The sequence below is a fragment of the Crocodylus siamensis genome, chromosome 4 (genome assembly GCF_052110815.1).
Source record: "Crocodylus siamensis isolate JL-2025a chromosome 4, ASM5211081v1, whole genome shotgun sequence".
NCBI lineage: Eukaryota > Metazoa > Chordata > Crocodylia > Crocodylidae > Crocodylus > Crocodylus siamensis.
Genome location: NC_143398.1, coordinates 247,724,152 through 247,739,643, shown reverse-complemented (window position 1 = coordinate 247,739,643; position 15,492 = coordinate 247,724,152). Strand labels below are relative to the sequence as shown.

At 53.3% G+C, this 15,492-nt stretch overlaps 1 protein-coding gene across 1 annotated transcript in view; it reads right to left on the bottom strand.

The window, feature by feature from the left end:
* Nucleotides 1–15,492, bottom strand: part of LOC149867832 (unconventional myosin-X-like) — a 172,366-nt gene that overhangs the window by 138,563 nt on the left and 18,311 nt on the right. The window contains exons 3-5 of the mRNA XM_090046250.1: nt 7,285–7,443; nt 3,334–3,521; nt 2,960–3,094 (exon numbers count right to left, since the gene is read on the bottom strand). Of these exons, the coding sequence (XP_089902376.1) occupies nt 2,960–3,094; nt 3,334–3,521; nt 7,285–7,443 (482 nt within the window). The remainder of the gene's footprint in view (nt 1–2,959; nt 3,095–3,333; nt 3,522–7,284; nt 7,444–15,492) is intronic.

Below are 15,492 nucleotides of genomic sequence, written 5' to 3'. Positions count from 1 at the left end.
CTTGAAAAAGAACAAGCAAGCAGGGGATCGCTTTAGATTTACACCACTGAGATGAAGACAGCATCTGGTAGGGTCTGGATGCGTGCCTGCTGCAGTCACCACCACAGCACACCAGACAGCAGCTAAGGTCTTAAATGAGTCTGAATTACCAGGGTCTGACAACAGTTTTGTTGAGTTTCTGAGTGTGGCTGGCCAAAGCCTTGGCCCTACCAAGGCCACTGCGTCCCTGGAGAAGCACAAAAAGTGATCTTAAAGCTCCCATTACAGAGTAGCTGAGGACTCTCTGGCTTCTGCAGGCCTCTGGGAGGTCTGTCACAGCTGCCTGGGTGAGGCAGGCTGAAGTGGGGACCATGCTCCACTGATGCCCAAGCCATGACAGGGTCACAGATAGTCCTCCCGGCAGGGCAAGCGAGAGACCCTGTAGCTGATTCAATGGGTGCAGCAGGGTGGGCCAGCCCTCAGCTGAGACCTAAGAGGCAACTTAAAGCCACCTGTCCTTCTCATCTCAGCCACAAAGGTAGGAGCAGGAAATGACACAAAGCAGAACAGTCTCTACAGGTTGATGACAGCCTCCACCTGCAGCCTGGTGCTCAGCACAAGTGAGGACTGTGCCCACTACAGCGTAACGGTGTCTGAGCCCAAGAAGATGGTGACAGGAGCTGGACATAGTAGGTCCTGCTTGCATAGCAATGCTAGAAAACAGCTCACTAGTTCTAGAGGTGCCTCCCAGGCCAACAGATAGCAAGTGAATGGTGAGACCAGTACAGAGTACTACAGCCACTGCTGGTGGGAAAAGCACGTTAACTGGGGAGAGGTAGGATGTGCACAATGTCACCTGAAGCTGCTTCAGTAAGCTCCTTGAGAAGGAAAATACACCTGCTGTAAACATGAAATTGTTCTGATAAGTGCATGGAAACAGGGGCCTGGGATCTTGGATACTTTGCGCCAGGCTTTGGGGTTCAGCTCCTTCCTGCAAACACCCAGGCTGGTCACGGATGCCGGTGTCCAGGCTTGTTTGTGGACAATCAACCTAAGCAAGCCTTATTCACTCAGATCTAAAGCATGCTGTCTCTTTCCTGGAATAATGAGCTTGACAGTGGCACAGCACTGCAGACAGAATTCTGACAGCACACACAAACCACCTACGCCGAGGGAGCCTGACGTGACCCGTAACACCAGACCCCCAAACAGCACCGCTGGGGTCAGAGAACACCACTAACAGAGACCTACATCTGAGCATCTCTCCAGGATGAGACATCCCACCGGGATTTAAAGGTTCCAAGGAAGGGAGAAGCCATCAGATCCCAAACAAACAGTCCCACTCATTAATTGCCCCACTGAGGAAAAGGCAGCTTTGCCTGGCTTGAGCTCCCAGCCAATGGACCTTGCTTGCTAGATGGAGGAGCCTTCTACCTGCAGAAATCTCCTGATGCACCCTGCCCATATCACTGCTCAATCTTTGCTTGGACAAATGAACCAGACCAAACTTTGGGAGCCTCTAGTTCCAGGTCTTGAGTCAGAGCTACAGCTCCTTTCCTGAGCCCTCCCTGCCCACAAGAATGGACCCAGACTTGCTGATGCCACACATGGGTATTGACACTGCTCTGCTCCTCCTTGACAGTCCCCCACTCACACCTCCAAGAATGGCCACTGCTGCCTGAGCATCACAGTGGGAACTCGCAGTCCATTGGCTTCTCCAACTACCCCTCATTTCCTTCCTGGCTCGCTGCTTTTCAGAGTCCAGCCTCCTGCACCAATTTCTTGGTTCTGAGTGTTTCAACCTTGCATTTAGCTCTGTTCAAACACATACACATATCAAGGGAACTGTAGAACTAACCTGTTCTCATAATTTACCCCTCTGGATGCTTCTGCCCTGGTCCAGGCACAGCCTGCAGACCTGGGCCTCTCCCTGGAAGTCGATAGCAGTGTGAGCCCCCAGCAGGGTTCTTCCAGGGACTCCTCCCCAAGGACACAGCCTACTCAGGTTACTAGCTGCTGGGTTTGGGGACCCCCTGTGCCATCTTGCTGAAGGATCTCTGAGCCCCATTGCTGCTCCAAGGAGGTAGTGGCAGAGAAGGAAAAGGACATCAGTCTGCTGCACTGTCCTCCGAGGTAACCTCCTCCTGACACCAGCCTTCCTAGTCCTTTATCTGTGTCTGACAGCACCAGACATGCCATCCCTTGGCCAACCTCCAACCGCACATCGAATGAATGTGCGGGAAGGAGAAAATCACCTCCACAGAGCAGCAGGAACAAAACAGGGGTGAGTGATCCTTACTGTGGGTTCCTGTGGGGGCCAGACAGGACACCCAAGCACAGATTTAGACTCTGGTATGCCACATACTGCAATTCCATCCACAGGGCTAGTGTACCAGCACCGTACAGGCGCTCCCTGACCTGCACAGCACACAACCTCATCAAAAACAGGTAAAAACAGATTAAATAAGTCAGTGCATGGGGCAGAAAGGAAGAGAGTGACAGTGAAAGGAACATGTAATCACAGAGACTCTCCACGCACATGGTTAATAAGTTTTGTAGGCTGCAACAAGTTTGATGTCAGCTACCCCTGCAGACCCTTCGCCTTGCCCCTGTGGATATACAACCTACTGCAGGCCCTGCAGCCAGGGTGAGTCTCAGCAGGATTTGAAGGAGCAGCTTTCAAAGTAACAGTGCAAGTCAGTGGAGGAAAAAGGTCTCATGCAGAAGGGCAGGAATGGAGGAGAGCTTGCTGCAGGAGGACCTGCCTCCATTGCGGCAGCTGGTGCTGGAAAGTGCTCCTTGCACAGACCTGGCCTGTCCTTTTGCTTTTGGGTTCCTAAGCAGTGCTCACCAGCATACCACCTTGCAGGGCTCAGTACCTCAGGGAGGTAGAAAGGCTTCTGGGAGACAGAGGCCTGACAGCTGCTCCCTACAGCCCAGCACTGCAGGGCCCCGATGACCCCTGGGAGATGGCCCGTACCTGCTCTCCATGATGGCTTCCTCCACGTGAGTGCTCTTCTCGGATGCCAGCCCCCCTAGAGAGCACTGGCTCATGGCAGACAGGAATTTAAGAAGCAGTTTGGTGCTCTCCGTCTTCCCAGCTCCACTTTCGCCGCTGTTGAGGAAGACACACACATTCCACTCAGCAACACAGGACAGACAGACCTCGCTACTGTCCTGCCCTGGTAAAAAAGGAGAGAAGGTGACCCCAGGATCGCATACATGGCATCTGCCCGACTGCAGGCACTGGAGGTCATGGCAGGGTGCAGCAGGCATGCAGGCAGTGCTATACAGGACACACACAAGAGACAGAGGAGAGCTGCATGGAAAATGACTGTGTCGTCAGTCTCTGACCTTATCAGGACACACTGGCTATCATGACGCTTCCACAAGCAGCAATAGCACTCATTAGCCGTGGCGAAGATATGGGGTGGCAGCTCTCCCAGGCAGTGCTGCCTGTACAGGTCTATGGCAGCTGCATTGTACAGACCAGGGATGGGCTTGTAGGGGTTGACTGATGCCAGGATGGAGCCAATATTCGTCTACAGGGAGAAAACAAAAACACAGCAAGAACATAACATTCCAGAAAAGCCACAGGCAAGCCAGGACCTGACACCTGTACCTAGCACAAGGCAGTGAGCCAGGCCACAGGCAGGAGCCTTCCAGCCTGGGGGCGAGGGGGAGACAGATTCCATAACGAATCCCACTCAGCAGCTGAGAGCAATCCTCCCTGCCACCCCTACCTCAGGTCTTTAGCTGGCCTTAAGCATGTGGCTCACAGAGCAGAGCTGGGGGAAATGGTTGTGGGGGGTTTCAGATAATTCTTTATTTGACCAAAAACAAACAATGCATCTTGGGGCAACCTTCATTTTAATACAGGTTAAAATAAATAAATAAATAAATAAAATCAACAAGTGCTATCACTGAAGGGTGAAAATAATTGTGAAAAGAAACAAAAAGATTTTAGGGAAAAAAATGCATTTTGACACTGGGACACGAGATTTCCAGTTTAACAACATTCTTCTTTTATGACATTGCCACAAAGAAAAAAGTGAAAAGGGATTAAAAAAGACAACCCAAGCCAAAATGTTTCAGCCAACCTGATTTCAGACCTTTAATTTCAGACCTTTCCATTGCATTGAGAAATATGAGAAGATGACCAGGGCACAACCTCCTCAGCTCTCTGCTCCCTGCACTGCCCATCCCTTGCAGCATGTGCCAAGCAGGGGCTGTACTAAATCCCCTGGTCCCGCACAGCCCCTACACTGCTCACACCTTGCAGCATGCGCTGAGCAGGGGTTGCACGACCCCCACCCCGTCAGCTCCCTGCACTGCCCATCCCCCTTTCAGCATGCACTGAGCAGGGGCTGCCCGCGGACTCGCCAGGGTGCCCATACCTTTGCCATGGGTTCGACCAGCTCACACATGCTGGCGCTGCTGCTGTGGGCCCCGTGCTTTACCAGCAGAGCGCAGCACTTCCAAACTCACCCGCTGCAGCATATGTAAATCCTATCACTCACATGCTGTAGCTGGATGCACTATGATGCCTGGACACATGGTGACACCCAGCTGCAGATGGAGGGCAGGAGCAGACAGGGGATGAGATGCTGCAGACTTTCCAAGAGCAGTAAGTACTGGAGCAACCCAGAAATTACTGCTGGAAGCACATCGCAACAGGTACTGACTGGCACTCTGTGAGGCAGGAGTCATGTGCACGGGGGTAGCAGGAATGGCAGGAAGACCCAGAGCAGTGGATCAGCCAGCAGTAGCCCAGCTATCACCAAGAGGGAAGCACAGGTGGACACACAGTGCACTGGCTTGTGCAGTAGGATGTGCTGGGCTATGCCCCAGAGATAGAAAAGCCTTACAAGACCATCCAAACCAGTCATCCTGGGCCAGGGCAGGACTGTTCTGTCTGACAGGTTCTGCGCATTCCCTGGCCATGAAGCTCCCTCGCCTCCCCCTGGGAGATGATGCCCAGTCATCCACCTCACTGGATAATCACACTGCATTTTCCCTTCCTCCATCTCATCCCATTGCATCTAGTTAACATTCCCCCCTTCTAACTGCAGATAATCTCTCCTGCAAAGATTATCATCCTGGCAAAACTGTGTGTTCATGGCACATTGCAAACAAGGGATGCAAAACACTTCCCCAAGTGTCTTACAACTGAGGTCAGACTGGACAGAATACGCTGAGGGGAGAGTATGCTTTGGCGCCGGGGCATATCACAGGGAGAACAAGCTTTGCTGCCAGGTTGATGGGTCCCCCAGAAGGCAGGGCAGGTTTGCCCCTCAGACATTTGCACACTTTTATACCCACCTCCTTTCCTTAGTCCAGCTCCATGCACTGGACTCTTAATCTTTACCCTCCTTTCAGTTCTAGCTGCTTCCTTGCCTTATCTCCTGCCTATGCTTCCAGTCTCTCTGTGCTCTCTTGTATTATTTACTGTCCTGATTGTCCTCAATCCCTTCAATGTAGTATCATTTGCATATTTGATTAATGCTCTGTTTACTCATTTCCCAAGTCATTAAGAAGATTTGAAATCAATTCATTGCCAACATCCACCTGTGAGACACACTGTACTACCATTGAAGTCATCAGATGGTCCTACAACAGATGTTCCTTTGAGTTCTGTTTCACTACAGTCAGATCTATATGCAGTCAGACCATGGAGAAGTACTACCAGTTAATTATGATGCAGCCAAAAATCATCCCTAACAGTTTATACCACAAAAGTGCCCAAAGGGACCAGCAGAGCTGGGTTCCCACTGGCAAGGGACGCGCACACACAAAAGTCTGGGTCCAGCCAGGACGTGTTTGCAACGTAACACCAGGCAGCTGAGCAGAGCAGCCATAAATGTTGGTGCTCTGCCTGCAATCCAGAGCTCGGTGAAGAGCTGGTGCTGGCAGGAGCCTTGTGCCAGGAGGCAGAGTGTTCACTGGGGACTAAACCTCCCAACTGCCACACAACTGCTTCGTGGCACTAGCTCTGTGAGGGGGAGAAGTCCAGGACAGCAGCTGTCAGGATCATCCCTTGCCTTCTTGATGACAAATGATGGACATGTGTACTTTCCTCCAGGCTTCCAGTACCTCCTCCACACGCGTATGACTTTTCAGAAGTACAAAAATGTTGTTAGCTGAACTCCCCAGGTGCGTTTCTCCTTGTCTCAATAACTTATATGTTTTTTCCTTTGACTTCCCAGCTATTTCTTTATCCCCTGCTTAATTCATGGCTATTTTTACAGGGCCATTCTTCCTCATTTTTCAGACTCTGTTCCAGAGTTTAATCTGACTGAAAACACATTTCAAAAAGGTGCCAAAACCCTCAGCAATTCCCAAATCACCAAAAATGTCACCCTTTGCCTCTTACAATCCCTGGGGACCAGAGTACAGAAGTTACACTAAAGAGCTGGGCAAGGCAGACAAAGCTGAGGAAGAGTCACTGCGGTCAGAGGCAGAGGGGTCGTTTCAGGGGGGAGGCTGCTATTAGTGCTGCTTGTAAGGGGCCTCCCCATTTGAGAGACGGACTGAAAACAGAGTCCCTGACTCAGAGGCCTGAGGAGCCATGGCTGAGCAGCAAAGACAGGGTGATGAGTGAAAGCTGCACAAGAGGGGAAGCAGGCACCCGATTCACAGGCAGGAAGGGGGAGGCAGTCAGGGCCTGCCTTGCCTGGGTAGGGTCTCGCAGGCAGCGGGGCCACATGACTGAGGCACAGAAACTAATCCTGATGCAGAGAAGAGACTTCCCAGAAAACGGGTCACTTAATTGATCATTTACTGGAATACAAGGTGCATCCAGTCCTGTTGCCTTAGTAATAGTTGCTATGCAACCCGTTCAGAGATTTACATTTTTCTGTCACAATCAGAAGCTTTGGGCACAGGTGCAGCATGGGGAGCCTCTTTGGTCTCCTCTCCTGAGCCCTTAAAGGACCTTCCTCAAGGCCCCCTCCCTCCAGGCTGATCCCACATGAGCTACCAGGAGCAGGGGTCCAGGGATCAGTCTAGCTGCTGACATCGAGGGGCACAGAGGAGCCTGCCTTGCAAAACTGTCCCAAAGCCCCAGAGGGAACACCCAAGGGCAAGGTCTCTTCTCCCAAGGCACCTCAGGCCCTTGTTGCATGGGGGCAGGGTCTAGTGGGGCAAAGGGGTTGATTGGGGAACTGCAGGGGAAACCTGGGACCAGAAAGGGACTTCCCTTCCTATCCCAAGTGAAACCATCCCTCCAGTGCAGGGGAGGCATTGCTAAAACACATGTTCCCATGTGCAAGCAGAGGTTGCCAAGCCCCTGGCCCTGGTACTCACATAGATGCTGTCCTGTTGGTATCGCTGATACAGGTTGAGCAGGATGGCAGCCTCGTGCAGGTCTCCCAGTGTGGACATGTCCTCCACACCCTCCATGCTGGTCTGGTGCATCGGCAAGACCTTCTCCCTGGACAGGGAGGGCTTTGAATGGCAGAACACCTGGAGAGGAGGGAAAGGAGCCAATGATAGTGTGAAAGCCGGTGTAGAGGGAGAAGGGAGTCCCCAGCCCCTTACCCACGACACTTGTTACCAGCCCAATGTGAGGCAGGTATCTGCTGTGGTGCCCTGTCCTTCCATTCCTGTGTAGCTTAGCCCTCTGGAGAGAGCCCAAAAAGCACACACTGGCTCCAAGACCAGTCTCTCTCTACTTTCAGGGCTCTCTGGGAGAACCTAGGGAGCTCCTGGGACAGGGGCTTGGAGGGAAAGGCTATGATCCTGAGTGCCAAGGGTGTGAACAGAGCTGATGTCAGGGGGAGGCACCAGGCACCGTGATGAATCCGAACCCAAGCACACGTGCACTGGGTACCTGCATCCGCCTCTGCCACCCTGCCCAGAGCCTCCCAGATGGCTGCTGGGGCTGCATCCCTGAAGGGTGGCGAAGTGGAGCAAGACCCAAAGGTACACACTCTGCTCCCTCCTGCTCCTGCACTCTGCTGTAGGGCTCCAGATTCTAGGAACCTCTTCCTGTGCATACCATCACACGGTCCTCAGAGCTGCTGGGCTGGCAAACACCACATTAGCCCCTTCTAACTGCTACTACAAGACGTGCCTTCCCCTCTCCACCCTGCAGCCACAGCTCTTGCCCTGTCTCAGTCATCTCTCTCCCTCAGCACTGCTTCTCTCCTGCTCCGACCCACTGCAGACAGCACGTCAGCCCCTGCCTGCTCTTGGCTCAGCCACGTGCCAATGCCCTCCCCCTCCGCTGCCTCCCGGGCTGAGCCAGAGGCAGGTTCTAGCAACAGGGGGACCTTGGTGAGTAGCATGGGGAAGAGAAGAGCACCCCAGAGGCAGCTGGGGAAGAGGGGCCTTTCCAGGGAGTCACAAGCTTTTCTCCAAGGCATCAGGGTCTCTCCCTCACCCTGAGGCCCATTGCCCCTGCCAAGGTGCCCAGCCACAGCCCTAGAAAGGGACTAGTTCTTCTGAACATGAGCCAAGGTCCTAAGGGCTGCTGCTCTCCATGCAACCGCTCCCAGACCCCTGCCTGGTGCCCCTGCAGGTTCCTCCCCAGCCTTCAGACTGGAGCCACGGCCATAGATACCATCAACGACTGAAGTGCAACTGTGGGTGTGAGTTGGAACTGTGGCATCCGCAGGCCTCACTGCCTCTCTTCACGCAGGCCCAATTGCATGAAATGATCCCTCCCCATCCTGTGTCAGCATCCCAGCCATCCACAGCCCCTACCCCAGCACCTATTCCCATGACCAGCAGAAGCAGCTCAATGGGAATGCAGCTGCTGCTGGAGGACCCTGGAAGCATGAGGGGGTGCTGCAAGAGCAAGCATCTGGCATGATGCCTGGCCCTGGGCAGCTGTAAGTCAGGTCCAGAACAGATGCAGCAACTTTGTCCACCAGCCAGTAAGTGGGGCTGCTGCAGGTTAGAACAGCCTAGAAAGGGGCCAGTGGGGAAAGCTCTCCAGTCAATCCACTGTCCAAGAAATCACTGCTGTCACAGCCCGAGAAACTGGGTGCTTCCCACAATCCAGCAGAAAGTCACAGCCCCTGACCCAAGCTGCTCAGGGGCTGACATTCAAACAAGACACCGGTGGTCAAAATGAGGACGAGAAGGAGAAGAAAGAGGAGGGAACTGCACGAGAATCAGAATGATTCAGTTCGAGCATGTGTGTACTCCACAGCTCTTGGTACATAACTTAGTTTCCCCCTATGCTTATATGTGCTGGACTTCGGGATTAAATTACCAGTAGGCTTCCCTTCCAAGAAGCAGGATAATAAACTGAAACAGCGGCAGAAAGGAAAACACCCACAAATCTGAGTGCAGCCAAGGCTGCCAGATGCAATAAGAGTAAGATGGGAAAGCAGCAGAGTGGAGGCAGGACTGGGCCTTGTAAGCAAGGTAGCAGGACCAAACATCAGGAGGGGGGATTTAAAGGAGGAAGAGACCATCTGGTCACCTGGCCTGATCCCCTGACCATCGCGCAGCAATCCTGGCACTGGGCAGTTTGCCAGTCCAGTGGAGACAGCCCTCCCAAAAAGGCATCCAGCCTCAAAGATTCCAAGCAACTGAGAATCTACCATGTCCGTGACCTTCCCCAAGGAGCAGGTTTCCTCACCGTTACCCATTTGCACCTTAATCTCATTGGAAAGCGTCAGGGCTCCACTCCCAGACCTTGCTCTGCCCCTGTTGGATTGAAGAGCTCTCCATTATCAGACATATCCTATGCAGACATGCTCATAAGTCCAAGCCCATCATCTTGGGCACCTCTCCTAGTTGCACCAAGCAGAGTGCTCTCCCCCAGCCTGCTGCAGCCAGGCAGGTTTCGATTCTGGAGTGCTGCCCTGAACCCTGTCCAAACCTCCGTCCTTTCTGAAGCAAGGACACAAGCACTGGACACAGCTCCCAGCAGTGCCTGGGCAAAAGTACCTCCCGGTAAAAGGGACGGCTGGCCAAGCTACACAGCATAACACTAACTCAGGAGCAACCGTCTGTTGCCTTCATTTTTGAGCACAATTGATCAATTCCAAAATTTGGATAATGTTTTAGGCATCAGCAGCAGAGCCATATTGATCTGGAGGGAGAGCAGGAATCAGGGAACTGGCCATGGGGCACACAGAGCCCTGCCAGCTGTCTGCAAAGCAGTAGCTTCACACACCTCTGCAATTATCTACAGACAGAAGAACCAGCTGCTTGCAGCTGTAGACATTTTCAATTATAACCCACACCCCAGTTCAGTCCTGCCCCTCATCCTGATGGCATTTAACATATGATACCCCAAGTGAGATTCATCCCTCGGTGGAAGAGAAATAACAAATATGGGGGACAAAGGATGCACCGTGAAGCAAAATGAAAGCCCTAATACTGGGGCACAGGACAAGGGAGCAGACAGGTCTCTGGCATGGGGGGCAGGGAAAAGGAATGGAAAAAGCTTCACAGTTCCATGGAGTTTAAGGCCAGGGACCAAAGGCTGCCCATATCCTTCACACTACAGACCACTGAATGCCACCACCAGAGACCTACCAAAGCCCAAAGACCTGAACAGGACTAAAGTTTTTCAGTGCTCAGGAGGACTGCACTGCAGTCACAGCCTGGAGAAGCCAAAGTCCCACCAGCATCTGAGGCCCCTTCCTCAGCAGGGAGCCGAGCAATGACATGCCCAGGAGGCAAACTGTGCCTCAGGCAGATGAGGAAAGTGAAAACCCTGAGGTCGCTGCCAAGCTGATTCCTTCCCAAACCCAAATCCAGCAGCTAGCATGCCCCAGAACATGCGAGCAGCACGTATCAGCCAGACTTCCAAGGAAAGAGGATTCTCTGTTTCCCCCTACCCCCTCCAGTGCCCAGTGTCTCCCACTATGACCAATCTCTGCTATTTCACAGGAAGAATAAAAATGAAATGTGTCTTCCTGACTATGCCCTGGCTGTGGGACAGGGAGAAATTCCTTCCAGATCCCTCCAAGTGACCAGTAAAAGCCCGCAAGCATGAAACTGGATTACTAGCACCATCTTAAATACAGAGCTCCCAGTGCGACATGCAGGTTGCAGACCATGCAGACACCTGCTAGTCACTGACTTCCTCTGTGAACATGGGGTGAACAAAGGTTTCATAGACATTTGGGCTGGAAGGGATCCCGGAGTATCATCGAGTCCAGCCCCCCGCCCCAGGGGCAGGAAGTCAGCAGGGATCATAGGATCCCAGCAAGATAAGCATCCAAATGTGTTTTAACGGTGTTCAAAGTGGGCACTTGAACCACCTCAGGTGGCAGGCTGTTCCACACCTTGGGGGCTCGGACAGTGAAGTTCTTTCCTACGTCCAGCCTGAACTGGTCACAGTGGAGTTTGTGACCGTTTGATCTTGTCATCCCTGGGGGGGCTCTGGTGAACAGTCATTCCCCCAGATCCTGATGAGCACCCCTGATAAACTTATAGGCGGCCACCAGATCACCCCTGAGCCTGTGCTTTTCCAGGCTAAAGAGCCCTTAAGGTCGTAAGGTCTGTTTTCCTGACCTCTGATCATGCGTGTGGCTCTCCTCTGCACCCTCTCAAGCTTCTCCACATCCCTTTTGAACTGTGGAGCTCAAAACTGGATGCAGGACTCCAGCTGCGGCCTTACCAAGGCCGAGCACAACAGGAGAATGACATCCCAGGATCTGCTTGAGAAGCATCTATGGATGCAAGCCAGCATTTTGGTCGCTTTATTAGCCGCAGCATCACACTGAAGGCTTATCTTCATCTTGTGGTCAACCATGACCCCCAAGTCCCTTTCATCTGTAGTGCTAACCAGCGTAGCACTACCGAGCCTATGTGCATGGTGCAGGTTTTTCCTCCCAAGGTGGAGAACCTTGCATTTATCGGTGTTGAACACCATCAGGTTCTCATCTGCCCATTTCATGAGTCTGTCCAGATCTGCCTGGATCACCCTCCTGTCCTCAGGTGTGGATGCTATACCCCAGAGTTTGGTGTTGTCGGAGAACTTGGCCGGTCCGCTTCTGACACCAATGTCTACATCATTAATGTAGACGTTAAACAGTATAGGCCCTAGGACAGAGCCTTGTGGGACCCCACTGGTCACGGCGCACCAAGACGATTGGCTCCCATCGACCACCACCCTCTGGGTCCTACCACGGAGCCAGGTCCCCAGCCAGCAGATCGTGGTGACGTCAAGGCCGCAGTTAGCCAGTTTAACCAAGAGGTGATTGTGGGATACCAGATCAAAGGCTTTTTTAAAGTCGAGGTATATGACATCGATCTCTTCCCCTTTGTCCAGGTGATAAGTCACCTGGTCATAAAAGGAAATGAGATTGGTCAAGCAAGACCTACCTGCAACAAACCCATGCTGGGTATCCCTCAGGATATTGCCTTCAGCTAGCCTGTTAAGGATGGCCTCCTCGATCATCTTTTCCAAGACTTTCCCCAGGATAGAGGTCAGGCTGATGGGCCTGTAGTTTGCCGGATCTACTTTCCTCCCTTTCTTGATGATAGGCACCACATTGGCCTTCTTCCAGTCTTCGGGCACTTCACCAGAGCACCAGGAGTTCTCGAAGATCCGTGCCAGGGGCTGGGCTATGATGCTCGCCAGCTCCCTGAGTACCCTAGGGTGTAACCCATCAGGGCCGGCTGACTTGAAGATATCCAGCCTGTCGAGGTGTTCCTTCACGAGGTCAGCTTCGATGGAGGGCAAGGAATCTCCCTCACCCGGGCCTCCCTGACCCAGAGTGGGCAGGGCCGCCCCATGGGGCTGATGGAAAACTGACACGAAGTACCCATTTAGCAAGTTGGCTTTTTCCTGGGCGTCAGTTGTCAGTTGCCTCATCTGGTCCAGCAGGGGCCCAGTGTTGCCTTTGCTTTTCCTCTGGCTCCTCACGTATCTAAAAAAGGACTTTTTATTTTCCTTGATATTTGTAGCCAGCTGGAGTTCCGTTGCAGCCTTGGCTTTCCTGGTTTGCTCTCTGCAAGTCTGGACTAATGTGGAGTATTCTTCCTTGGCGGCAGTTCCAGTCCTCCATCCTTTACAGGTCTTTTATAAGATGAGAGGACCCTAAAGGGGAAGAGGCCACCTGGCTATCCAACCCAGCACACTGCCGCAGGGCTTCTCCCAGACATGGGATGAAAGGCACCACCTGACTCCATCCTAAGGGCACACAGCTTTGGTGAGAGGGAGGTTGCAGAGGCTAGTGCTGCACACCTGGAGCTCAGGGGTGGGAGGACATGGGAGAGGGCTGGGAGCACTGTACATGTGTAGTGCACTCCACAGAGTGCAGCACCTACAGGTCTAAAGGCCCCAGCACCGAGGAGGGACAGCACCACCTCCCTACTGCTAGTCCATGCCATCCTGCACAACAGCCTGGGAGAGCAGTAGCCCTCCTGGGCCCAGCACAGCAAGGGGTGCCCATGTTCAGCTGTGAATGCACCCGTGACCACACATGTCCACTTCAGAACTAATGAATGGAGGCAGCAGGGGAGCCTTGCCTGCAGGGAGCGCCGGGGTGGCAGGACAGTGCTAGAGCCGTGCCTGCAAGCCTTATTCACCACACAGCTCAGCAGTGCCTGGGTCCCAGTGGGCTGGGCTGGGTGTTAGACCTCCAGACACAAGGCGAGCCCCATGTTCCTCCATGTGAGGCTGGCTGCAGACACTGGTGGGTCTCACCCATGCTGGTCAATGGGCCAACAGCCTCGGGCAAACCTTTGACCTTCTGAATTCTTTTTCCAAGACAATGCAGGGTGGAAGAAGGAAGGGAGAAGATAGAAGGCAATGGGCAGGAAAACAGTATGTATTGCTCCAGCTTTCCCTATTGTCTGCAGACTCCACACACAAATTTCAGGCAACGTTTGTTAGCAGGCAGAAGATGCTGACAGGGACCCACAGGAGGAGTCTGATGTCAAGACATCCATAAGGTGACACCAGTATTGGTCAGAGAGGAGAGCATCAGTGACAGCAGCACTGCAGGGATACAGGGGGCCTAACAAGGGCTCTCACAGCCAGGGCCTCAAGCACCAGGTCTTCAAGCCAGTTAAGAGCTACTGGCTAAAGGAAGGCAGGTGGCCTCCACATCTGAACAAGTCACTAAAGCAGCCTGGGCCTGGAAGGAGGAGAGGACCAGGCCCCAGGGAGTGCGTAGGGCTTCGGTGTCAGAGGCAGGCTCTGCACAGTGTCCTCCTGTCCCACACTATAAACACAACCAAGACTTCAGAGAACTTCTGCTGTCACCATCACAAAAAGTACTGGGTAACGTGGGGCCCCTGCAAGACAAGGTAGGAAATCTGGTCGTCACACCAGGTGACAAAGCTAACCTATTTAACAATTTATTGGCTTCCATTTTCCTGAGGAGGGACCAGATCAGCCCCCGCACTGGGACCCCCTCAGGCCCCAGGGAAAGCACACCTAGGCCAAGGGTCAGTGAGGATCTAGTCGGGGAACTTCTGGAGGGACTGGACATATTTAAATCAGCTGGTCCTGATGATCTCCACCCCCGAGTGCTGAGGGAATTAGCTCTAGTCGTTGCAGGACCCCTGGCACGGCTTTACGCACACTTGTGGCGCTCTGGTGTGGGGCCAGAGGACTAGAAGAGGGCCAACGCGGTTCCCATTTTCAAAAAAGGGAGGAAGGAGGACCTGGGAACTACAGGCCAGTTACTCTTACTTTGATCCTGTGTAAGCTTTTTGAGAAAATTATCCTGGCGCATATCTGCAAGGGGCAAGCAGGGGAGTGTATGCTTAGGGGTAACCAACACAAGTTCATTAGCCGCAGGTCCTGTCAGACCAACCCGGTGGCTTTCTGCGACCAGATCACAAAATCCTTGGACACAAGTGTTGCAGTGGACATAGTCTTTCTGGACTTTCGGAAGGCCTTCGACACTGTCTCTCACCCCATTCTCATTAAGAAACTGGGGGGCTCTGGTGTTGACACCCACACAGTCAGATGGGTCACCAACTGGCTAGAGGGCTGCACCCAGAGAGCGGTGGTGGACTGGTCATTTTTGACCTGGAGGGACGTGGGCAGCGGGGTCCCCCAGGGCTCGGTCCTCGGGCCCGCACCGTTCAACATCTTCATCAGTGACTTGGACGAGGGGGTAAATAGCACCCTGTTCAAATTTGCTGATGACACTAAGATGTGGAGGGATGTGGGCATGCTAGAAGGAAGGAATAGGCTGCAGTCGGACCTAGACAGGTTACAGGGGTGGACGGATGAGAACAGGATGGGATTCAACACCGGCAAGTGCAAGGTGCTGCGCCTGGGGATGAAGAACCAGCACCATACCTACAGGCTGGGGAACTCCCTTCTCGTCAGGGCAGAGGCAGAAAAGGATCTTGGAGTCATCATTGACTCCAAGGTGAACATGGGCCGGCAGTGCAGGGACGCGGTCAGGAAGGCCAACTGTACCTTGTCCTGCATCCACAGATGCATCTCGAGCAGGTCCAGGGAGGTGATCCTCCCCCTCTATGCGGCACTGGTCAGGCCACAGCTGGAGTACTGAGTCCAGTTCTGGGCGCCGCACTTCAGGAGGGGTGTGGACAACATGGAGAGGGTCCAGAGGAGGC